This window comes from Macrotis lagotis, chromosome 3 (genome assembly GCF_037893015.1).
Source record: "Macrotis lagotis isolate mMagLag1 chromosome 3, bilby.v1.9.chrom.fasta, whole genome shotgun sequence".
In the NCBI taxonomy this organism is placed as follows: Eukaryota; Metazoa; Chordata; class Mammalia; order Peramelemorphia; family Peramelidae; genus Macrotis; species Macrotis lagotis.
In genome coordinates, this window is record NC_133660.1 from 233,704,245 (window position 1) to 233,730,350 (window position 26,106).

Sequence of the window (26,106 nt, forward strand, 5' to 3'; positions counted from 1 at the left end):
CAGCGGGGGTGGGGGCCCCCCGGCGGGCGCAGCGGGAGTGGGGGGCCGGCTGCCAGCTGGTCCGGAGCGCCGCGGCGCCGGGAGGCCGGGAGGGAAGCTGCTGAGCCCGCAGCCCGCAGCCCGCAGCCCGAGCCCCGGCCCGGCCCGGCCCGGCCGCCCCCTCCGCGCCATGCCCTTGTCCTTCTGCGGCAACGAGAACGATTCGGCCGCCTACAAGGTGGACCAGGGCGTTCTCAACAACGGTTGCTTCGTGGATGCGCTCAACGTGGTCCCGCACGTCTTCCTTTTCTTGATCACCTTCCCCATCCTCTTCATCGGTAAGCCGTGAGCGCGTCAGGTCGGGGAGCGGGGCTTGGGACCGGGGGAGGGTGGGGGACAGACTGGGAGGGGGGCGGGGGAGGGGGTGGCAGCGGGGCGCGAGCTGGGCAGCACGGACTTTCCCCTGACTTTGCCCGGCCTCCCCCTCCACCCCCAGCCTCTCCCTGCTCTCCTGCCCTTCTCGGTGCTCCCGGTCTGACACTTGTTTTCTCTCTCGTTCTTCTCGAGCTCCTTCTGCATCCTTTTGTCCTTCTTGTGCCTCCCTGCCCCATTTTGGTGCGTTCCAGCCCCCTTCTCGGGTTGCGTTCCTGCCTCTCAGCTCCGCTGCTCCTCACCTCTCCCCAGACTCCTTTTCCCGGGGTCCCGAGCCCCTGAGGGAGCCTAACTTTCCTAGGCTTTGTTCAGCTGCCTTGGTCACCCCCAACCCTAATCTCAAAAAGCTCCCGAGAAAATCCAGGTTCTTGCCCTCTTCCCCCCCCCCCCAACTGCTGGGGTTATAGTCATGTGGAGGGGAGGGGTGGTAGTGAACGTGGAGATAGAGGGGAACTGAAAGTTCGGATCCTCGGAACTAAAAGTGGGGCTACCGCCCGTTTTTTAGAAGCACCTGGACTCCGATTGGGTCCAGAGAAGTCCCAGGTAGCTGGGACTTTGGCCCATCCTCCAGCACCATTCAAGGTCTCCCTCTTCTCCTTTCCTGCTTTCCCCCCTTCTCTACTTACCTCTCTTTCCAAAGTGAAGTCCAGGCTAAGCCTCAGAGTGGTCCCCAAAAAGGAAAGGAGGCTGTTACGTCCATCAAATAAGTCACACACACACACATACACACACACACACACACACACAGCACACACACACACAGCACACAACACACACACAGAGCACACAATACACACACACACACACACACACACACACACACACACACACAATCACAGTCTTGAGTTCCCTATGGACTAAGTTCAGAGGAGCTGGGTGGGGACTTCGGGGAGAAGGGGAAACCTAGATCTGGAAGTGCCTATCCCCCGAGGGAAATTACCACTACTTAGATTCAGAGAGAGTAGTCAGGAAACCTGAGTTCGAATGCTCATTCTGTGACCTTGGGTCTTTTTTTTCCTCTTTTGTTTGTTTAAAAAAAAAGTATTTGGGGTTAATCTAGCCACCCTCTAAGGTCTCTTCCAGCTCTAGAAAAATGAACTTAAAGTCATTATGTCACAGGTGAAAGGACCTATAAGACCACAGATCATTCAATTAAGAAGTAACCTAACCAGCACTTGGACTATTAAATTGCCTCCCAGTTAAAGAATCTTTCCCCTTAAGCCATACTGCATGCCTCTTTTTTAACTTTATATCCAAGCTTAACGCTAATCTAGATGCCCTGATAGTCTGACCTAGGCATGATTTTTAGAGTTTAACCAATTACTGGCTATTTCTGTTTCCAAGCAGTATAACTTTTCTTTTAAATTGTATTTTTAATTTTAGTTTTACATCCTCTCTCTCTCTTCATAACCTCATCCATTGAAAAGACAAGAAATATGAGGCCCATTATACATATACAGTCTCGCAAAACATTTCCACATTAGCCATGCCCTCCTCTCTCCCCCTCAAAACAAAACAAAACAAAACAAAACAAGAAAAACAAATGCTTCAGTCCAGAGTCTGAGTCCATCAGTTCTTTATCAGGAGGTTAACAGCACTTGATATCATGGGGTGGCTCATTGCATTTATCAAGTCTTTTACAGCTGATTATCCTTACAATTGCTCTTCTTGTGTTGATTATTTTGCTTCTGCTCATTTCACTTTTCATCAGTTCATATAGGTCTTCCCAAATTTTTCTGAAATCAATCCCCTCATCATATCGTATAGGACAATAGTATTTCATCACATTTGTGTACCATAACTTGTTCAGCCATTCCTCAGTGGGCATCTTCTCAGTATTCAATTCTTTGCCACCACAAAAAGAGGTACTAAAAATATTTTTGTATATGTGAGTCAGGTCTCTTTCCTTTTTCTTTGGTTTCTTTGGGATATAAACCTAGTAGTGCTACTGCTGAGTTAAATAAAGAGAAGGCAGTTTTATAGTTCATTGGACTTGGTTCTACATCAGCATATACTTTATTATAGATCATCCTTTCACCTGTGACATAATGACTTTAAGTTCATTTTTCTAGAGCTGGAAGAGACCTTAGAGGGTGGCTAGATTAACCCCAAATACTTTTTTTTAAAACAAAAGAGGGGGGAAAAAAGACCCAAGGTCACAGAATGAGCATTCAAACTCAGAGGAGGTGAAACACTGAATCAGAATCTAGATGTTACTTTTTGGAGATACTATAGCAAGGATTCATCTTTAATGTTGGACTAGATCATTTTTCTAAGCTTGCATTCATGTAAAGATAGGGCTTTCTGAGTCTATATACTTATGCTACATTGCCCTCATAAAGGTATGCATGTTTCATTGCTTGCTCCATAAGGCAGTATAACCAACTCAGGTTTTCAACATGCCAGAGTGTTGGCATTATGTTGGTGTGTCCACGTTCTTTTAAATACCTTCATTTTGCTTTAATTTTCAAATTAAAAAGTAGACCCTACAACATTTTTAGATGGAAATCATGTTACAAAATTAAATAAATATGATTAGAGTGATGCAGCTCTCTCCCAGTTGATAAATACACAGGTTTTATAGATAAAAGTGTTCTGGAGCCAGCTCCAGTTGACTCGAGTCTATTATTAAATTTTCAGTGTGAACACTTATACCATAAGACTAATCTTTATTTCTTGTTTATTATCCAAACTTAAGGTAGTGGTGGGGGGAAGTGTCTAAGGAAGATTAAACTTAAAAGTGTGTAATGCATACATTTCTTTTAGAGAGTCAGTTGTTAAACACTTACTAACATATCCCTGCTTGTATATGATACACATACCTCTTGGTGAGCATTGGCCCTCAGTAAGTCAGTAAATATAGCCATCATTTATATTTATGATTTGTTTTGTTTTGTTTTTTTAATTTAATTGATGGATTCTGTCTTTAACCAACTATAGGATCATAGATTTAGAACTGGAAAGGATTTTCGAGACCATCCATACCCTCATTTTTACAGAGACACAGAGGAAACTATGTCAAAGAAAAGTTAAATGACTTGTCCAATTCTCCTAGCTTGTAAATTGTTTTGGAGCAATTTGAATCCAGGTCTTCCTGGAAAAAGCTAACAATGTTCAGTCTGGAAAAGAAGACATAATAATCATGACTGTTTTTAAGTATTTAAAGAGTTAACCCTCCATCATTCCAATTGCAGCCCATCCATGCTTTTAAGTATTTCTTGCCCATATTCTTCTCCAGCTATCTATGAGTTCTTTGTATATTAGGTGGGTCCTAGTGGAATGCTCAGGCTAATCAACTGTTGACCCTTATCCTCACCTCCAGTCTGAACCATCCAGTTTTCCAGTCATATATTTCCTTAATGATATTCCTTAAAGATGTTTTTGGTTAGTGATCAAGCTCCCTCCTGAAACAAAGCATCATCTTTTTAATGACAATATTCTTCTGAATATTGGTATTAAATATCTTCCTCTAGTAATGGTTATAGGATACTAGAATGTTATAGTCTCCAAAAAAAATTGAAGTTAAGTCACCCAAATGACAATTAAGATATGTGTGATCAGTTTGAGCGGGTTGCAACATATTACAGAGGAGGAGTTATAAAGAAATGGCATAAAAGATGGCACCATAGAAATGGACAATTAGGAAAAAAGAGATGGAGAGGTCCCAAAGCCAGAGGGAGGAATAAAACTAGTGGTTAGCCCAAGTATCCACTGGTATCCATGCAATGTTAAGAGATTTGGAGCAAGGATCTCCAATGTTGGGTAGACCTATCTCCCGTAAGAAATTTATTGGAGGGGCGGCTAGGTGGCACAGTGGATAGAGCACCGGCCTTGGAGTTGGGAGTACCTGGGTTCAAATCCAGTCTCAGACATTTAATAATTACCTAACTGTGTGGCCTTGGGCAAGCCACTTAACCCCATTGCCTTGAAAAAAATCTAAAAAAATGAAAGAAAAAAAGAAATTTATTGGAGAATATAGACGAATCACATTGGATATCTTGCCTTCTGCATCAATGGAAGGAAGTATCAGCACTGTCAAAACATTTTAGCAAGCATTCCTTAAGCCACCTAGAGAACTGGAAGCAATGGGTAGAAAATTGGTTGAGATAAATTTCAGCTCAGTGTAAAAAAGACTTCCTAACTTCTACAATTTTCAAAAACTACGGAATGCATTGCCTGGTAAAGTAATGAGTTCCCCATTGCTAGAAATATTCAAATGGAAACTAGATGACCTCTTGTCAGACATATTATAGGAGGTGTTCCTTTTCAAGTATAGGTTTGGCTAGATGCCATTTGAGTTCCCTCCAACTCTGAATTTCTGTGAATAGGCACCCTTAACAAACAGCTAAGAACTAAGACTAAATCCAACCCTTGATTTACATACCAGAGGAGACTTAATCCCTTTCCTGGCAGGAAAACTTTAAACATACATACCCCCACCCCCCCAAAACAAAACACATTCATCACATAGGTTCTGGGTGAGTAATGTCACCCTCTAGACCTTATGTTCAATATTGTCCAAGTGTCTCTTCATATCCTGCCACTTTCTAGACACTCTTACCTTTCCTAGAAATTTCTCTTCCCCCAAATATCTTCCCCACTTTCAGTCCTTCCAAGAGTATTTACAACTGTAAGAGCCCTCAGACAGCTCCCTTCAGATAGCTACCCTTAGACTATAAATTACCTAACAGTTACTAATCTGATTGCTAGAAGGAGTCCCTCCATGGATAGTTCCTTATCCTAATGAAATCATCAATTTCAGACAATCAGTTTATACAAACGTATTTTTTCCCAAATTGATAAACAAGTCATTATTAAGGCAGTTACATGGTGAGTTTAATATTACTCTAGACCCTGAGACAAGATAGAGCTGAGTTTAAATCTGACTTCAGAAATTTATTAATTATTTTGCTTATTAAGGACTTATTAGCCCTTAGCTTCCTTATTGGTAAAATGGGAATAATTATGGTGCCTACCTTCCAGGATCACTGTCAGGATAAAATGAAATAATATTTGTAAAGCAGTGTATAAACCTTAAGGAGCCTGATTGTTTTTGTTTTTATTGTTAATGGGCAAAGCACTGTTTTCAGATTGATGACATAAGAACAAAAGTGAAACAATTTCTGCCCTCAAAGAGCTTACATTGTATTTTTAACATCCACATGAATATTAATACACTGTTCTATATGAAATGATACTTCTGGAGTCTGTGACTGAGCTATTCATTCTCTTCAGGATGGGGAAGCCAGAGTGAAAAAGTTCACATCCATCATAATACATGGCTTCACTTCCCTGGCCACAATGTTCGCTGGATCCTGACCTTCATGCTGCTCTTCGTCCTGGTGTGTGAGATTTCAGAGGGTATCCTGTCAGATGGGTAAGTGGAGCCTTCTTGTGGCTGGGAATTATTTCAATGACTTAGCCTGGTATCCTGGGTATCTGTTGGATGACAGCTCTCTAACTCCTGGTTTCTTCCTCCTCCTACCTTCTAGAGCTGGGGAGAGGGATAGGTACTGGGAGAATACTAGACTTGTTAGGGGAAACCCAAGTTCAGATCTTACCTCTGACACTTATTATCTCACACTTTGTGATCATGGACAAGTCATTAACTCCTCTGATCCTCCATTTCCTTATCTAAAAAAATGAGAATGATAAAGCATGTAACCCCTACCTCATAGGCATAGAAGAACAAATGATATACCATTTGTAAGGCACTTTTTCAATCATTAAAATCTGCCATTGTATATTAAGCAAATCAGTCTCTTGTGGGCTGATTAGATCACAGATAGGCAGTATAGTTTGGCTGTATTGGGCAAGAAGATCTAAACTCTTAGGTTGTCAATTCTGGTTTTTGTGTTGGAATTTTCTTCTATCTAGATGGGGAGGAGATAGGCCCCCAAATCCCCTCCCTGCTGGACAGGAGTCTAAAATCTATGAAAGTTTGATTCTAATTAAGAGTCTTCAACAACTCACTCAGAAATAAGTCCTTTGCCCTTCGTGGGGGGGGGGGGGGGGGGTCAGTACATCCTTCTCCAATGATGGAGTTGGGCTAGAAGGTCTTTAAATCAGTTTTCTACCCTTTGTCATTTTATTGTCCTTCAATGATTATCCTAAACACACAAACACACAAACCTATATATGCACACACTTACATGCATCCCTCTCTGATAACAAATAATTATAGTCAAAATAAATGAACATACTGACCATACTGACAAGGTATGCTTCATTTCATACTTCTTTTTTTTTTTAGGTTTTTACAAGGCAAATGGGGTTAAGTGGCTTGCCCAAGGCCATACAGCTAGGTAATTATTAAGTGTCTGAGGTCGGATTTGAACCCAGGTACTCCTGACTCCAAGGCCGGTGCTCTATCCACTGTGCCACCTAGCCGCCCCTACTGTGCCACCTAGCTGCCCCTCATTTCATACTTCTAATCCACCAACTCTACCAAGAGGGATTGTGGAGGAGGGTCTTCTTTATCATCAGTATCATCAGTCCACTGGAATAATGACTGACCACCTTCTCTAATTTTCAATGTGTTGTATGACTAATGATCACATGGAACAGTTAATGTGCCAGGACCTAACATAATTGGGTAGGTAGCTGTTGGCTCAGATAACCATGTGTAGTAGCTATGATTGTTACTTCTGTTCTTTCTATTCATCCTCCTGAGCCTTTTTCCCTGGGATTAGCACATCTTTATGAGACTGGGATGAAAGAGCATATGACACCTGGAAGTAATGTTGATTGCACCCTAGAAATCGTGAGAAGTGACCATTTTGACCTGTTGTCCCCCTGTAGCCTGGAGCCAACTGGTCAGTAGCAATTCTCAAATTAACAGAAGTCCATTTGCTGGTGTAGATACTACAGATGTCTGAGATTTGGGGCAAGTAGATAAAAGCCTTCTGTAATCAAGTTTTCTGATCTGTGAATTGAGGAAAGCCCTTATGATCATCCTCTTTTTTGAAAGTAGAGATGAAAAGTGTGCTGTAGGGTAGATGTTCCAAAAATATAAAATTCCCAGTTCTAGATGAGTTCAGAGTCCTATTGTATTCATTTAACAAATATTTACTGAGCCACTACTGTATTGAGGGTTCTATGCTAACAGCTATTACAGAACCAAAAATGAATCACAAATAGTGTCCACTCTCTAAGTCTTTACACTATGGTAGAGACATGTTAGAATATAAGGCAGACCATGATCTCTGCATTTGGAGGGGACATTTTGGAGACATGTTGCCTGTGTACACACAGCCTCACATATGGCTGCCTTAGCTCTCTATTAAGGAACAAGCCTGCTGGCACTGGGAAGCAGATTTCCTGGCTCCACCATCCACAGCAAAGTCTCTGATAACAGATGCCAATGAAATGCTAGGGACACTAGCTGGGAACAGCCTCCTCTACTCTTTTCTCTCTAGAGTTGGCAAAGTCAGGACCTCTGGGCAGCAGCTCTTCCAGGGAATAGTGAGGTCTTCAAAGCTTCCAAGAACCTCTCAGGCTATGAGACTAATGAACCTATCATTCCCCTTACTCTCGTAACTCCTCAAGACAATCAAAGAAACTAAATCTCAGAGTCAGACGAGTTCTTGGGCTATCTAGTCAAATCTCTGAGAAGGAATGCTCCCTTACAAATTCCCTAAGCAATGGTCATCTAGAGAAGAAATAAGCAAGAGTTAGAAGCAAATAATCACAGTAACCTAGTGTTTGATAAACCAAAGAACTTCTATGATCCATAACCTTAACATGAAGTACAGGGTTAAAGATACCCTATTAGACAAAAACTGCTGAGAAAATTGGAAAGCAGTATTTCAGAAAATTTGGTATTGACCAGCATCTTATACCACATATTAAAACAATCTCCAATTGGATCTGTAACACACATACAAATAATATAAATATATTATGACACGTTAGAATTATATATAATATATACATTATAACAATATATAATATAAATATAAATTATAATGGGAAGAGATTGGAAGAAGATACCTAACTATCCTCTTAGAGAGTGACCATGCTGTAAAAGAATATCATCAATAAAGCATTTTTTTAGTGGCTATCAACCTCTCCTTCTGGATCTTCTTTGGATAGAACTCATCACCTCCCTAGGCCTTATAGTTTTAGTCAGATCTCATTGCTGGGATTTTTTCATGTGCTGTGCCCAGCTCTACATCTCTATAACTTCCATCCATTGCCCCTTTTTTTTTGCCTTCTGGTGTCCATTAGAAAAAACTTTAATCCCACCACATAATATTCCTTCAAATATGCAAAGATAACTAATACATTCTGATTCTCATAAGGCATAGTTTCCAGGTCTCACCTTCCTTGGATTTTCTCACTTATGCCCAGAGTCCTTTAGCTATTGCATTCAGAAATAAGCAAAGAACTCAACCTGTGATCTCACCAAGGCCGAGTGTCCTAGGACTATCAATCAATCAATAAACATCTGTTGAGTGTCTTCTGCACCAGGTTAGGCCCTGGGGATGCAAGGGCAAACATGAAGCATTCCTTGCTTGAGTTCTATCAGGTGAAGCAATATAAGAGATAAAAGTAAATGCAAAATATGGTGGTTCTTAGTGTACTCCTCTGTAAAATAAGGGGTTGGAACAAGGTAACCTATGGCTCTGTATCCAACTCTATAAATACAAAATAATTTAGGAAGAGGCACCAGACGTCAGGAGGGTAGAGAGGGTCAGGAAAGCCTTTGAGGGGAGACTTGAGCTGAGTTTTTTTAAGGGAGGCAGAGATGAGAAGAGAATGTATTTCAGACATGGGGAACAGCCTGTGCAAGCACAAGGAGATGGGAATTAAAATGTTACATGTGAGAAACTGCTAAAAAGTCAGACTAGCACAAAGGAAAGTAATAGAGCTAGGTTGTAAAGGGCATTCATTGCCTAACAAAGGAGTTTGTCTTTTAAATCAGAGGCAAGAGGGGAAGCTGGGTGGTGCAGTGGATAGAGTGCCAGCCACGGAATCAAGAGGACTTGATTTCAAATCTGACATTGTTTTTTAATTTTTTTTGTAGGTTTTTGCAAGGCAAATGGGGTTAAGTGGCTTGCCCAAGGCCACACAGCTAGGTAATTATTAAGTGTCTGAGACCGGATTTGAACCCAGGTACTCCTGACTCCAAGGCCAGCGCTTTATCCACTATGCCACCTAGCTGCCCCCCAAATCTGACATTTACTAGCTATGTGACCCTATACAAGTCTCTTTATCCTATTTGCCTCAGTTTCCTCATCTGTAAAATGAGTTGGAGAAGGAAATGGCAAACTACTCCATTATCTTTGCCAAGAAAACCCCCCAAACGGGATCATGAAGAATCAGACACAAATAAAAACCAACTGAACAGCTAAAAATAGGGATCTATTGGAACTTATTGAACAGAGGAGTGATGTGGCCAACTCAGTGATTTAGGAATATGACTTTAACAACTACATGAAAAGTATACTGAAGAGAAGGGAGACTAAAAACAAAAGGTTTTTATTATTATAATATCCTATTATAATAGTCCCATGGACTGAGCTAACAGGTACATGTGTGAGTGGAAAGAAGGGGACAACTGTGAAAGATCTTTTGATAGTAGAATTAACAAGACTCAGCAACTGATTGGATATGCAGGGCAAGGGTAATTGAAGAATCAGAGACAAATCCAAAGGCTCTTGAGGGTAGAGAATTATTTATTTTTAATCTGTATATTACCAGTGCCTAACATGACAGCAATCACTCAATAAATGATTAGTGATTGGAAGGATGGTAGTACCCTCAAAAGAAATAGGAAAATTGAGAAGGAGGAGTAGTTCAGGGGTGACAGAAGGAAGTGGGGGTTGGAGGGAAATAATGAGTCCAATCTTGAACAATGCATACGCCTTCTGAACATCCAGTAAAAAATATTTAATAGGCAGTTGGTGATACAGGCCCAAAACTCAGGGAAGAGACTAGGGCTAGCTATAAAAACCTGAATTGTATGCATAGTAATAACAATTGAACCCATGGGAGTTGGTGGCACCATTCTGTACACCATACTTGTATTAATGTATCTTAAAATTGCCTTAGTAGATGACAGGTTGATGGCTCTGTGAGTACACAATCTGATATTTCAAACTGAAAGTATAACCGAGATGTTTGGAGTAACTGAGCCAAATGACAATTCCCTCCCCCCCTCTTTTGCTGACTGGCAGCTCTTATAGTTTACTTGGCTACATTGGAAATCCTGATGTTTCTGGCTCAAAGAGATGTGTTCTTTGAAGAAAATTGGATTCTCATTATGAATTATTGTTATTCAATAGTAATAAGTCATTACTGAATGTTTCAAGGGTTTTGGGGCAAGTCTTGTACTAGGGCTTATGGGAGGTGGGGGGGAGAGGGAGGGGAGTCCCAGTCCCTTTGCTTGTTCAATAACTTTAGATGTCAATTGAACTTCCTGGGAATAGCACCTTTCCCAGACTTCTGGGGCTTTATTTAATCAATTAATTTATCAATCAATATTTATTTATTGAAGATCAACTACATGCCAGACACTATGCTAGGCACCAGGAGTAGAAATATTAAAACAAGACAATGTCTGCTCTCGAGCAACCTTTTGGTCTAAAAGGCATATACAACATATGAGGCAATGGTGGCCTTGCAAAGAAACTTTGATCTGGACAATGACAGGGATTAGGAACAGAGTTTCTTGGAGCAGTGGGAGTATCATTGTGGTGTTGTGCTATTTATCACACGCTATCTATAAGGAAGTTGGACATTCTGTAAAATGGAGATGAGAAGGGAATGACCTCTGGGCATGAAGGACATACATAACTATGGGTGTAGGTGTATGTCTGTGTAACAATGAAGGCCACTCTGGCTGGACCCTAGAATGAAGTCAGGGAATAATTTATGATACTGGAAAGATAGGTTGGGACTGGAAAGACAGCTTTAAAACCCCCAAAGAGAAATCTATATTTAGTTCTAGAGTGAATATGGAACCTCTGGAGTTTGTTGAATAGGAATGTGACAGGATCAGATCTGCATTCAAAGAAAATCATTTTGGCAACTATGCAAAGGATAGATTGGAATGGGGAGAGACTTGAGGCAGGGAAACCAAATAATATATAATAATAGCTAGCATTTATATAATGCTTTAAGTATACAAAGCACTTTACAAATAACATCTTCATAACAAACGAATGAGGTAGATACTATTATTATCATTATTACAGGTGAGGGAACTGAGGCAAACTGAAGTTAAGGAACTTGCCTAGTTTCACACAACCAGTAAATGTTAGGGATCAAATCTGAACACAAATTTTCCTGCTTTCAAGTTCAGAGCTCTGTCCACTGCACCACCTAAAAGGCAGCAATTAGGAGACCATTATAGTAGCCTAGGTAAGAGGTAATGAGAACATGAACCAAGTAACTAACTATAAGAATAGGGATTGAATGTGAGGAATGTTGTGGAGGACAAGATCTGACAACTGGTTGGATAAGTGGGTTGAGGAAGACTAAGGGGATGATGAGGTTATGAACCTAAAGGCAGCTAGGTGGCATACCTGGGCTTGGAATCAAAGATTCATTTTCCTGAGTTCAAATCTGACCTCAGATTCATTAGTATGTAATCCTGGGCAAGTCACTTCACGCTATTTGCCTCAATTCTGTCATGTGTAAAATTAACTGGAGAAGGAAATAAACCACTCCAGTGTCTTTGCCAAGAAAACCCCAAATGGGCTCACAAAGAGTCAGACATAACTGAAATGACTGAATGTGATCCTAGGAGCCTAGAAGAATAGTGGTGCCTTCAACAGAAATTGAGACATTAGGAAGAGTAGTGGACTTTCCAAAGGTGGAAGGAGAATGAAATTTGGTTTTTGGTATGTTTAATTTGAAATTCCTATGGCACATATGTTCAATAGACAGTTGATAATAAGGAACTGAAGCTCAGGAGAGAATCTGTGACTGAATTTGTGGCTCTGGAAGTCATCTGCATCAAGATGATAATTAAACTGGTGGATGCTGATGAAGTCACCAAAAAACAGATTAGAGAGAGAGACGAGAGGAGTGACCAGGCTAGAACTTTGGGAAACATCTAAAGTTAAAGGGCATGATATGGCTAATGAGCCAGCAAAGAAGACTGAAGGGTGGTTAGACCTATCATAACAGCACCAATGTGCATTAGATGACTAGTAATACATCTTTTTTTTTGAAACCTAAATCTATAGTCATTCAGATCATTTGCAGTAACCCCATACCTCTTTCCCTTCTAGCTTGCAGGTTGGAAACTACTGGACAAAATGATCTGCTTTTGCCAAGAAGTTGAGTGGGAAAAAGCTATTGGGGAGAGGGAGTGTAAGCTCCTCAGTTGCATTGCTACAACTTCTCTTTTTCCCCATTTATTCCTCATCATAGTACTTGCCATTCTCCACTGATACTACTTACCTGTTCTGAGCAGCATGGACCAATTAATCCTGACTCTCAAAAGGGAAATATCTAGCCCTTGTAGATGTCAGCTGATAATAATAGTATTAGCTGATAATTAGGTTGCTAACTGATCATTACAGTGTTAGCGAATGACAGCTTAAGTGATGACCCCTGGGGAATGGGAGGATGCTGAAAAGCCCTGCTTCCCTTTGGGTCCCTGACTGTTCACAGACCATAGCAAGTTGGAGGTGGAGAGGGAAGGGAGGTAGAAGGGAAGATGAAAGAAATAGTGAATAAGGAAAGTTTGGTGAATTGACTCTGAAAAGTGACTGGCCTCTAAACCTTGGCCTAGCCTACTCTTATTACACAGACCTGTCATTAATTGGCTCAGACTAGGAGGTTTATCTCTGCTACTTGAACTTATCAAACCATATGGGCCAGAGAAATTTAGGTTCTGATAACAAAGAAATGAAAGGTCTCCTGGTCCATTGACCTCAAGGCTGAAGCCAAGAGTGATAGTCCTGTCCTAGATTCCCCAAATTAGGAGGGAAGGAGGGACATTCTTCATTCTTCTCTAGATTTCCTCCTGACTCATCTCTAGGACTTTGTACCTTCACACCCCATTACCTTCAGTTTTCAGCTTCCTTTTTATATATTGTTTTCCCCCATTAGAATGTAAATTTTTTGAGGATAGGGATTGTCTTTCTGTTTGTATTTTTATTCTCAACACTTAGTACATTAATAAATGTTTGTTGACTTGACTTACTTAACTTCAGAGTAGCTTATGTAATAGTTCTTTTAGCTTTAAGACCTTGGTGCAATGGAAAAGGTAGTGGACTTGGAATCAAAGTTCAAATCCTTCAGGCAGCTATTAGCTGGGTAACTCTGGGTAAATCAGTTACTCTGAACCTCAGCTTCCTCATCTGTAAAATGTAGGCAATAATACCTGTAGTACCTGCCTCTCAAAGTTGTCCTAATGTTCTAGTGAAATCATGAAGGTGAAAATGCCTTCCCAATCTCACCATGGAAAGATTGTAGAAACCTTGGATAGATATGTCAGCACCCAATTTCCTTGGGTTGCTAGAAAGAAAAGTAACTTGTTTTTGTTTTTGTTTTTGTTTTTTGTAAGGGATTAAGTGATTTGCCCAAGGTCACACAGCTAGGTGTGTCTGAGGTCACATGTGAACTCAGGTCCTCTTGACTCCAGGGTCATTGTTCTATCCACCACACCACCCAGCTGCTCCAAGAAGGGCAACTTAAAAATAAACTACTTTGTAAATGTATTTTTCCTTCTTTTTTAGTGATTTTATTTTTGCTTTCATTTTCCACCACCTTTATTTCTGACTATGTTTCTTCTTTGCAGTCCTTGTCTCCGTTCTAGTTGGTCAAGTCAGTAAGCAGGCTTACTATGTACAAGATTTTGTGCTAAGTGCTTGGGAATGCAAATACCAACAGAAAGATAATCCCTATCCTCCGGGAGTATACAGTGGGGGAAGACTCAGGTACAATATACCACACTTGAGAAGAAGATTAATTTCTCAGTGGTTTCTTATTATTACTGAAACAAAGCTCTCATTTTCCCCTCTCTCCAAGCCCTAACTCCAAACTCCATCAATTTTGAGATACTATGCAGTGCAAACACCAAGAAAGCACTGAGTTTGTCAGGAGGCTATGGCTTTCATTGTCTCAGTGTAGACAAGATAGCATCCTAGTATTTATCATATGGGACTAGTACAACTTCTCTCTCTCTCTCTCTCTCTCTCTCTCTCTCTCTCTCTCTCTCTCTCTCTCTCTCTCCCTCTCTCTCTCCTCTCCTCTCCTCTCCCCAGGCTGACCAACTCCCGCCATCTTCACCTGTACATGCCTGCTGGAATGGCGTTTTTGGCAACTATCACCTCTGTCATCTACTATCATCACATCGAGACCTCCAACTTTCCCAAGCTGCTGATTGGTAGGTGATAGAGTCGTTCCACCATCATCATAACCTGCCTTTGTTTCCTCTGCATATCCATAGCCAGATGACAGTGGCCAATGTCAGACTCTAGAGAAGAGATTATATCAGTGCATGGGAGGTTGAATTAGACAGTGCCAGAGGTCATTTTCACTTCTGAGGATCTAGAATCTGAATTCTCTCTGTGAACCTCCTGCTAGGCCATAGTGCTGCTGTTTAAAGTGTCTGGGGCTCAGGTTGTATCTGGTTCAGCCTGTATATCTGGGGTTGAGAATAACCACTATCTGAGATCATGAGATGCCCAAATAAAGTCCAGAGTGTGTTGGACCCCATCCTTCTCTCCCTATTGAGCTCTGCATTTCTGTACTCCTGGAGGTCATAGTCAATACAGAAGACTCAGGAGAGACCATAGAAGTGCAAGGGGAACAAGGATACTGATTCACATTTGAGGCAAGTGTGGTACTCTGGGAAGAGTGCTGAATTTGGAGGAAGAGAACACAGCTTCAAATCCTGGCTCTTCCACTTGCTATCTGTTTGACCCTGGGTAAGTCACCTTGCCTCCTATGGCCCATCAGAGTTTTGGACTAGAAGGTCTCTCAGGCTCCTTTTCACTGTGATCTGATGATCTGAAGGAGGTAAGAGAGGAGTAGGTGGTAAGAATGGGGGAAGAAGGAATATGGAAAAATGGTTAAAATATGATAACAGTAGTTGACATTTATGAAGCAATTTAGAATTACACAGACTTTTTTTTTTACTTGATATCTCATTCAAGTCAGAAAATAGCATCTTTGGTTCCTTAAAGTTCTCTATAGTACCTATCATTATTGCTTCAATTCTTCAAGAATCTTTAATTTCTTAATGTGTGGATATGGGTAAAGGATTGCTTTAGTGTTATTGCACCAGTGTTATAGACTGCTTTATAACCTGATGGCTTGTTTTTGAGAAATGCTATGGCTGAAAAACTCACACTCATCATGTCATCTTCACCTTTCTTTCACGGATCTGAAGTGATAGGCAACAGGTAGCCTGGTGCGTTGGGAGAGTGTGGTAGGCTTTGAGTAAGAAGAGTTGATTCAAATCTTGGTTCTGCCTCTTACTTCATATACATAAGATTAAACTATATGATTATCACTTTCCCTTCCAGATCTAATTCTATGATCCTGTTATCATTTCTCCCTATTTCACAGACTAGAAAATCTGAGATTCAGAATTCTGAGGGCTTAGTGTAAGATTACATGATCTGTTGATTTTCCAGTCTGGGGCCCTTTATCTTAAATAAAATAATCTCACTTTGGAAGGACTTCAAAGATCATCTTGTCTAGCTCATACATGGTCAGAAATCCTTTTTGAAAATTATGCCTAAAATGATCATCCAGTCTTCCCTCAAAAAATTCTGAGGGAGATCCTGAAGAATGTTAAACTTGGAGGATGAGAACATGGGTTCAAATCCTGGATCTTCCAGTTGCTTTCTTATTTGACCTTAGGCAAAAGCTCTACATGTTAAGAAATTTCTCCTTCTATGAGACTAAGCTTACCTCTCTTTCACTTTTACTTATTGTTCCTAGTTTTGCCCTCAGGAATTGAGTAGAACAAGTCTAGTCCCACCTTTACAAAAGGAATAGACATTCAACTATTTTTCCCATCCTGGTCACCCACTTCTGCATATCTTTCATTTTATATATGCCCTCCTTAAATATGGCTCCTAGAATTGAGTATCATGTCTGAATAATACTGCAAACAGTTTGATGAAATCAAGGGCCAGAAGATAGCAGAATGGTCACCTCCTCCATGGAGAAACACTGCCCCTCTCATGCATGAGGCAGAGGAGCGACTTAGCTTGGAGCTTCCAAACTGGCATCCATTTTTTTTATTAAATTTGAATTTTTTATTAGGAAAAAACCATTTTCTCCCCTTCCCAACACATTTCCTGACTTGGGGGTGGGAGAGCCCTTTAAAACAAAAAAATATAATAAGGCAAAAATAAATGAATGCATTGTTCATATCCAAAAAATGTACCTCATTCTGCATCTTGAGTACATAACCTCTGTCACGAAGTGGGTAGCATCTTTCATCATTTTGTCCTCTGAAATCATAGATGATTTCATTGATCAGAATCCTTAAGTCCTTCAAATCAGTTTTCAACAAACATTATGCATTATACAAATCTGGAAGCAAAATTAGCCTTAGTTCTCAAAGACTTTACATTCAAAGAAGAAAGACAACATGCAAATAGTTATTTAATACAAGATATATATGTCTATACCCATATGTTTTTAACTATACATATGTTTATATACATATGTCTGCATAAAGTATGTCTGTATTTATGTATGTATATATGTATAGACGAATATCCTGGAACCAACTAGAAGGGGCTCATTCCTCTGTAAAATCAGCAAAGGATACAAACACACATGGGTCTAATTTGTTGTTTTCTTTATTATCTAGACCAGTGGTATTAAACCAAAATAGAAATGGATTCCTATTGACTTGAATCTGGCTTGGTGATACTTGGGAGTTTTGCAAGATTCATGTAACTGCCTGCCTTGACTTTGATGCCTCCAGTCTAGAATTAAGAAAGCAATGGAAAGAAATGTTCATAATGAAAATTAAACTTAAAAGTATGCCATGTGCATGTTTTATGAGCCATTTGTTAAGCTTTTATCAGCATTCCCCTGTAAATAATACCCATAGGTAATATATGTATTATAGAGATAGAGATAGAGATAGAGATAGAGATAGAGATAGAGATAGATACAGATAGATATAGATGTAGATGTAGATGTAGATGTGGATGTGGATGTGGATGTGGATGTGGATGTGGATGTGGATGTGGATGTGGATGTGGATGTGGATGTGGATGTGGATGTGGATGTGGATGTGGATATGGATATGGATATGGATATAGATATAGATATAGATATAGATAGATATGTGTTGTGATATGGATGATATAGATTATATATAGTTATAGATATAGATCTATATATAGATGTGTGTGTGTGTGTGTACTATGGATAATTGTTATTATATATTATACAAGATATACACAATCCAAACTGTGTAAATCTTGTCTCCCTCTGAGAAGTCTTAAAAGAAAGTCAGGCATCTCATATTAACCAGTTGTGGGTAGCAGGTAACTTAAATGGCAGGTATTGGCATTCCTGTCTCTAGCCTGGGCAGGGTGTAAAATACAGGCTGCTGACAGCAACATTGTCAAGGTCTAGTTTCTTAAGAGATCCTTCAATTGTCAGGGTCTAGTTTCTTAAGAGATCCTTCAATCACTGACCCCAAAGATCCCCACCATGGGGCAGCTCATGTTGAAGAGTCTATTTTTTTAATTCTCAAGTTAAGAAAAACAGTGAGTAACTAAGATTTTCTTTTTATAACCTAAGTTACCTCCTGGAAAAAGGGTTTAGTAGTTTCTAAGGAACAAGAAACTGATTCATCCTGTTTCTTCCAGGAGCTCTTCCACTGCCTTCCCCAGGAGACTGATCTGTAACACATAATGCATGTTATAGGAGGAAAGGGACTAGGGGCAGAACATAAGCTCCTATTGATAATGGCTTTTTTCATCCTTTGTATTTAAAGCCCTAGGATAGTGCCTACATAGTGATTAATCAGTAATTATTAATTGATTGATTGATTGGGGCAGTGAGTCTCAATTGAGTCCAATCATCATCATAACAATTTGCATTTATTTGGCACCTCGTGGTTTGTGAAGCATTTTATGTTATCTGATGCTTTCCAAAAACTTTGGTAGTTAGGGGCTATTATAATCACTATTTACAAAAAAATAAACTGAGGTTGAAAGGGATAAAGGTACTACTTGCTCTGGTTCACCCAGTCTGTCTGAGGTTGAATTTGAACACAATCCTTTTTGAAGCCACTGCTTAACACTTGATCTCAACTACATGCACTTAGGATCATGTTATCATAAATTTAGAGCTGTAAGGGACTTTAAAAGCCAACAAGTCCAACTGCATAATTTTATAGATGAGGAAATTGAAGCTGAGAAGGATAAAGGCATTTGCTCTGGTTCATCCACTCTAGTTGAGGTTAGATTTGAACCCAAGCCTTCTTGATTCCACTACTTAACACTTGCTCTCATACTTACATGCATTTAGGATCATGCTGTCATAGATTTAGAGCTGTAAAGGTCCTGAAAAGCCATTGAGTCCAATTTCATAATTTTCCAGATGATGAAACTGAGCCCAAGGTCATACAATTAATAAGTATCTGAGATGGTATTTGAACTCAGGTCTTCCTGACTCCAAATCCAATGCTCAATCCATTCTATCATGCTACCTCTACTCAACACCAACATCCCCTAATCTATACACACATACAGCTATATTTCCTGAGCAGACTCACAAACACATTGCAGAGATGTATATTTATACACAGATGCATCTTCCTATACAAATTCACACTCATGCATAGGTTCACATTGTTAGCCAGGATGTACAGTACATAGAATGTAAGACATCCCTCTAAATTAAAATCTGGCCTCAGACCAGTTACTAGATGTATGACCTTGGGCAAGTCACTTGACCCAGTTTGCTTCAGTTTCCTTATCTTCAAAATAAGCTAAAAAAAAAGGAGATGGAAAACCTCCAGTATCTTTTTCAAGAAAATGCTCTCAAAATGGGGTGACAAACATTCCAACCCGACTAAAACAATTGAACAATAATATAGGTTCACATACACACAGACCTACACCTACCCACAAAGACTCATAGCCCTTCCTATTTAGGTACACACACACACACACACACACGTGTGTGTGTGTTTCCCTTTTCTCAATTTCAGCCTTGTTGATTTATTGGACTTTGGCCTTCATAACCAAGACCATCAAGTTTGTCAAGTTCTATAACCACAAAATTGGACTTTCTCAACTCCGCTTCTGCATTACTGGACTGCTGGTCATCCTCTATGGATTGCTCCTGACTGTGGAAATCAATGTCATCAGAGTGAGGGTAAGTAGCTCCCAACCTGCCCTGTCACTGTCTCTGCTACTGTTGCTCCAGGGAGAGAGATGGCCTGGGCTTGGGACAGCTTTGAGTGAATTCTTGTTTCTCTTTGCCAAAGGGTATTCTCCCTCCCTCTGACCCCAGGGACCCCATCAAGTCTCTACTGGACTCTTAAATGGGGTTAACAAGAGTCACATGAATCAGTATTAGGGATGTAGGAGGATTTGAGAAATGATTGGAAAATCAAACATTCAAAAAAAAAATGATGCAAGAGTCCAAAGTAGTTTGTAGGAAAAAAAAAACCCACAGGTGAAAATGGATGGTGGAGAATTCATAAGATCATAGATTTAGTCAAATGGAACTTAGAAATTATTTACTTGTATCCCTTCATTTTTCAAAAGAGGAAACTGAAGTCCAGGGAAGTAAAATCTGGATAGGTGGGAAGTCACACACAAGTCATGACTCACAGATTTCGAGGTCTCCACTTTGAGAAGAAATGAAACCCCAAGGAACTGTCCAAGGTCACATGAACCCAAGTTGTAACTCCCAATACAATGTTCTTTCCACTACACCATTCTTCCTATTCTGTATAGGTCCTTGATTCTATGGAGAAATGAATAACTCCTAACATCACAAGGTTTGAAGCTTATAGAGAGCTCAAAGGTAATTTAGTTGAACCCTTTCATTCTATAGATGAGAAGACTGGGGCCCAGAGAAGGTAAGCAACTTGCCCAAGGTCACAAGGCAGTATTTAGCAGAGTTGAATTTGAATCCAGATCCTCCATCTCCAAATATTGCCACCTTGTAGGACAGGAAAAGTAAGAACAGTTTAAACTGTAGACGAATTGATTAAGAGTAGACCCAGGACATCCATATAAGCATTAAAATAAATGATCAAGGGAGGTGACGCATCACCTTTCCCAGATATCATTCATGGTAAATCAGAGCTCATATTGCCATAGTGTTTTTCAGTTTACAAAGAAATCTATTGTTTTATTGATTATTCACAAAAACTCCATCCACAAAAATAGGCAAGTCCGTTCATCTCCATTTTACAGATGAGGAGACTGAGGTTTAGAAATACAATCCAGCTTTCAATTCAGAAGACTCTGGTTCATATCCCTTGGGCAAGTCACTCATTTTTCCTGGATATCAGTTTCTTTAGGTCTAAAATGAGTAATTCAGACTGAGTGACCTCTGATGTCCTTTCCAGTTTGAAATTTAATTAACTTAATAAGTGATAAAACTTGTTCCAGAACTCAGCTATACTAAATTCAGAATTTAGGGCCCTTAACATCCTATCTCTCAGAGGCCAAGTTATGGACTCCTTTAACCTTACTTATTTGGGGAAGAGGAACAGACATCATCTAGGGTCATTCATTCCCCACTGTATGTGTGCTTTCCAGAGATATATGTTCTTCAAGAGTCCCAGGGAGATGAAGCCACCGGAGGACCTGCAGGACCTGGGAGTACACTTCCTGCAGCCTTTTGTGAACCTGCTATCCAAGGGAACCTACTGGTGGATGAACACCTTCATCAAGACGGCCCATAAGAAACCAATTGATATGAATGTCATTGGGAAGCTGCCCATTACCATGAGAGCCTGGACTAACTACCTGCGCCTCAGAGCGGTCTTCGAAGCCCAGAAGGTATGTGATGAACCTGGTCCTTCTTCTGGGCCCTCAGAAGGACTTAATGGTCTCTCTACAACCACAGAAAGGGCAGGGGCAGATTCTTCAGTCTGTTTTCAAAACCCATCACAGCTCAATTAAAAAGGACTTTGACAGAATCACCAGATTTCGGATCTGAATATGATCTTGGAGGGCATCTTGTCCAAACCTAAGCAGAAATCCCCTTTAAAGGTGCCCTCTACTAAAAGATTTCAGATGGTAGAGAATTTTTCTCCTGAAGTAATTTAGATAGCTTCAATAGAAGCAACTTAGCATAGAGTCTGGAGGACCTTGGTTCAAATGCTGCCTCAGCACTTTCTAGGTGTATGATTCTGGGCAAGACACTTAATTACTAACTACCTCAGTTTCCTCACCTGTACAATGAGGATAATAAGGGCACCTACCTCTCATGGTTATTGTGATGATAAATGAGATAATATTTATAAAGCAATTTTGCAAGTCTTAAATGCTATATTAATGCTAACTTATAAATAATTTTTTTTCTTTATGTAAAACAGTAATCTGTTTTCTAAAGTGTTTTATTTATGGTTTTTCTTTTTACATCATTGGTATCTCCCATTTCTACCATCTCTCCAAGTAGGACCCTTCCTTGTAACAATATACAATTAAGCAAATCAAAGACCTTGATTATGTTTAACAGCACATGCATCTTGCTGTACAGTTCTGACATCTTTTAGCATTGTTTTCTTTTTCTTAATTGTTGTTCTTGTGCATACAGTTGTCTTGGTTCTCATTTGTTTTTTGCAAGAGTTCATGTAAGTTTACCCAGGTTTCTCTGACTTCCTAAAACATAATGATATTTCATTATATTCAAGTACCATAAAAACTGTTTAGAAATTACATTCGTAAACTACAGAATTTTCATAAATTCTTTGATGGGCACACTCTTTGCTTCTGGATTCTTCATATCATAAAAGTTCTGCTATAGATATTTTGGTAGAGGGATAGGTCTTTTTCATCTTTGACTTCCTTGAAGTAAAAGTCATCAGTGGAACCTCTGAGTCAAAGGTATGAACAATTTAGTCACATTCCTAGTGCAGTTCCAAATTGTTTTCCAAAATGGTTGGACCAATTTGCAGCTCCACCAATAATGTATGAATGCACCATTCTTCCCATGGCTCTGTAGTAATCTTGCCAATCTCCTGGATTATAAATTATTCTGATTTGCATTTCACTTAGTAGTGATTAAGAACACTTATAAAGTATGACAGCTAATACATATATCACTTTTATAGTTTGTCATATATTTTTATATATGTTGTCTTATTTGAGTCTTGAAAAACTCTGGGAAGTAGCTACCATTATCAATTAGTCTTATTATACAGGCGAGAGAATTGAGGTTGAGGTTCACAACAAGGTTAGCAATAAGTATTTATCTGGCATCTTCTGTGTGCCTAGAAAGTATCTGAAATGGAATTTTAACCCAGGCCATCCTGAGTGGATGACTGTTGCTCCCTTATATAGTTCATCATTTACTTTTTTGTCTTCATTTAACCATTTATAGATTTTAACCATTTACTATTGGAGCATGACATAGATATGGGCCAATTTCTAGTGATCAGACAACTTTATCAGGGTTTTGAAGAATTTTGAAGATTTTTGAAGATTTTTCTCCAAGTGGCAGTTTCATTTCTAATCCTAGTTATATTGATTTTGTTTGTGCAAAAGCTTTTTGTAGTGATAACTGCCTTTCTGCAACTCCCATTCATTATTCCCCCTTAGGGCCAAGGAGAATAATAAATCTGATCACTCTTCCAGATGACAGACCTACAAATGGGGATAGCTTTTTTACAACCTGCTAACACTCTGATAAATAGGCAGAAGAAGGGAAATTATCCCCATTTTGCAGATGGTTAAACTGACCCCTAAGATAGGAAGATCACATAGCTAGCCAGCAGCACAGCTACTGATTTCCCATTCATCCAGTCTATTTTTGCCTCTCCTTCATGTGACTTCAACAAACACATAAACCACTCAGAGGAAGGTGGATAACAGCCCACTAACATGGTTGAGTTAAATATCTCCAGTTGCCTAGCTCTCCCCTGTTAAAATTGATTCTGTCCTCTTAAACTCAGCAAGCTCATCCAAGTCCAAGGAGAAAGCAGTCATGGGGATTTCAAATGCTGTATCTATCAAGCTGTTTTTATTATAGTGCCTGAGGATCAGTAGCCCAGTAGAGGTGGGAGGGAGGAGAGGATAATTTGGGGAGGTGGTGGTCATGGTCAATCTCCTGGGAACAATTTGTCCCATTTAATGTAAGAGATCTGACATGCTGTTGTGCTTTTTTTACTGGACCAGGGGAAGGGCTCCAAATATGCCCAGGGTCCCCGGGCCATCTGGTGTGCTCTCTGCCATGCCTTTGGGAGAAGGTTGATCCTCAGCAGCACATTCCGGATCTTGGCTGACATCCTAGGATTTGCAGGGCCACTGTGCATTTATGGAATTGTCAATCACCTTGCCAATGAAAATGGAATCTTCCAGCCAAAGGTAAGCAACACCTGAGAGCCAAATGGCCCTCTCCAGGAAACCAGGAAAATATGGGAGCTTCCATGGAAGGTCTTTTATCAGAGACTTTCTGTGAGTCTGTAATAGCCCCAGCCTAAACCACCTCCACCTGCTAAAGGACATACAGATAAATATATTGGAGAATGTAGAAAGAGAAGGGAAGAAAGGAATGTCCAAGCATAAAGACATAATAACCAGGATATACAGGGGGAAGAGGTCTGAACTTATTGGTTGTGTGATCATTTCTCTGGATTTCAGTTCCACCGTCTCTAAAGTGAGGGGGTTGGATGTGATGATCACTAAAATTCCTCTCACCTCTAACTCTTTGATACTGTGACTTGGATTCAACATTTTGTAGCCATGTGACCTTGGAAAAGTCACTTACAATCTCCGATTCCCCTTTCCCTTGTCTGGAAAATGAAATCAAATTCTACTACCTCTATTATATGGCTGTTGTAAGGAAAAGACTTAATAAACATTAATTTTCTTAATAATAATAATAATAATAATGATAGAGCTGGCACTTTAAAATTAGAAAAGTATTTTATATCCATTGCCCCAGTTGTATCTCATAACTACCTTCTGGGGCAAGTTTTGCAGATATTATTTCCATTTTGCAAATGAAGAAATTGGGATTCAGAGGGCTTAAGTAGTTTGTCCCTGTCAAATAACTAGTAAGGGTCAAAGGCAAAATTTGAACCCAGGCATTCCTGTAAATCCAATGCTTAATCCATAATACCAAGCTAAGTTATTATTATCATGGGCTGCATTTTTCTCTAGAGAAGTCCAGTCTCTTCTTTTTAAAAATGTATATGGGAGTAGCTTGGTCTTGAGTGGGTTAGATTGGTCTTGAAATAGCACTATTTCCTAAGAGGTGGGCTATACTATCAGGGAATGGGGAAAGCAAAGATGCAGTGAATTTGGGGTGACCTACACTCAGTCACTGGAGCAGCAGCTTTTTGATTCCCTTTGTCCCACAAGCATCCATGTACCCAATACCTTCCTGGTGATCAGGGAGCCAGGTCTGTAATGGATAGGTTGTTGTCTAGGGTACCATTGCTTTAAATATTTATCTTCATGCTAGGATAATGCCATATATCTGTGCTCTCACTGAGGTTTTTCTGCCATCCCCACAGATTACAATTCTTTGGTGCCTTTTCATTCTATAAAGTTCAAATCTGTGTCTTTCCTTAAATCCTCCCTAGAACAATCACCTATCCCCTGGAGGGCCCTTTCCGTAGCTCATTGCTATATTTAGGCTACAAATAAAACTGTTAAGCATCTATTATCTGTCATTTTTGATATACAATAGATCTATCTACTTTTTTAGTTGTCTATTATGATAACATAAATAATACCTTGATGGAAGTTTGGAAATAACAATACTTATATAGCACTTTAATGTTTGCAAAATGCTTTACATATATTATCTCATTGGATACTCACAATAACCCTGGGAGGCTGATGCCATTATTATACCCATTTTAAAGAGTGAAAATTGAGATGCAGAGGAGTTAGTTGATGGGCAGGGTCTGTGTAATGTCTGAGACAAGATTTAAACTCATGTCTTTCTGTCTCCAATATTCAATATTTCATGTTGGGGTGTAGGGAGAGAAGAGCATGAAGATTCTTATGTATTTACTATATGTAAAAATAAATAGGGTAAAGAGTCTGTAGTGATGTGGAGCCATAAGACCAGCTCTGCTTCCTACATGAATGACTTTGTTCTAAGTGATAAAGCCACTCCCTCAGCTACAAAATTAGAAGGTTGGATTCAGTGGTCCTCCAGGGTCTCTTCTACTTCCTAATCCTGTGATCCTATGTGTTTCTACCACCACATTTCTCATTCAAGTTACCATAAGTAATATACTATTTCCCATTTGGTGCCCACCATGAATCTTTCCACTGAACTTTAGGTTATAGTCAAGTTTAATTATTCTTAGATCATGGTGTTCCATGATTCATAGAGCATCACCGGAAGAATAGTAGTGGCAAAAAGAGCAGGTTTGCATAAGGGAACAGTTGGAGAGTTTGAAAGTGAAGCATGGTGCAGTCCATTCTTCTACTTGCCTCATTCTATCCAGCTATAGTACTTTCAATATATATACATATATATATATATATAATGTATTTATACATATTTATTTATTCATTTGTTTGTGTATACACCTACCCACAT

The 26,106-nt window shown here is 39.8% G+C and overlaps 1 protein-coding gene across 1 annotated transcript; it reads left to right on the forward strand.

Moving 5' to 3' along the window:
* LOC141518295 (ATP-binding cassette sub-family C member 8-like) lies at positions 1-24,368 on the forward strand. The gene is made up of 6 exons (XM_074230180.1): positions 1-317; positions 5,647-5,788; positions 14,637-14,758; positions 19,571-19,737; positions 21,138-21,380; positions 23,721-24,368. Exons 1-6 carry the CDS (start codon positions 170-172, stop codon positions 23,922-23,924), a joined length of 1,026 nt encoding a protein of 341 aa, XP_074086281.1. The 5' UTR covers positions 1-169; the 3' UTR covers positions 23,925-24,368.
* The last annotated feature ends 1,738 nt before the right edge of the window (positions 24,369-26,106 follow it).

Excerpts from the sequence above, each read along its gene's own strand:
- LOC141518295 (XM_074230180.1), top strand. The coding sequence starts at position 170 with ATGCCCTTGTCCTTCTGCGGCAACGAGAACGATTCGGCCGCCTACAAG. Across the intron at positions 5,789-14,636 it reads GAGGGTATCCTGTCAGATGG|GCTGACCAACTCCCGCCATC; the intron begins GTAAGTGGAGCC and ends TCCTCTCCCCAG. Across the intron at positions 21,381-23,720 it reads CGGTCTTCGAAGCCCAGAAG|GGGAAGGGCTCCAAATATGC; the intron begins GTATGTGATGAA and ends TTACTGGACCAG.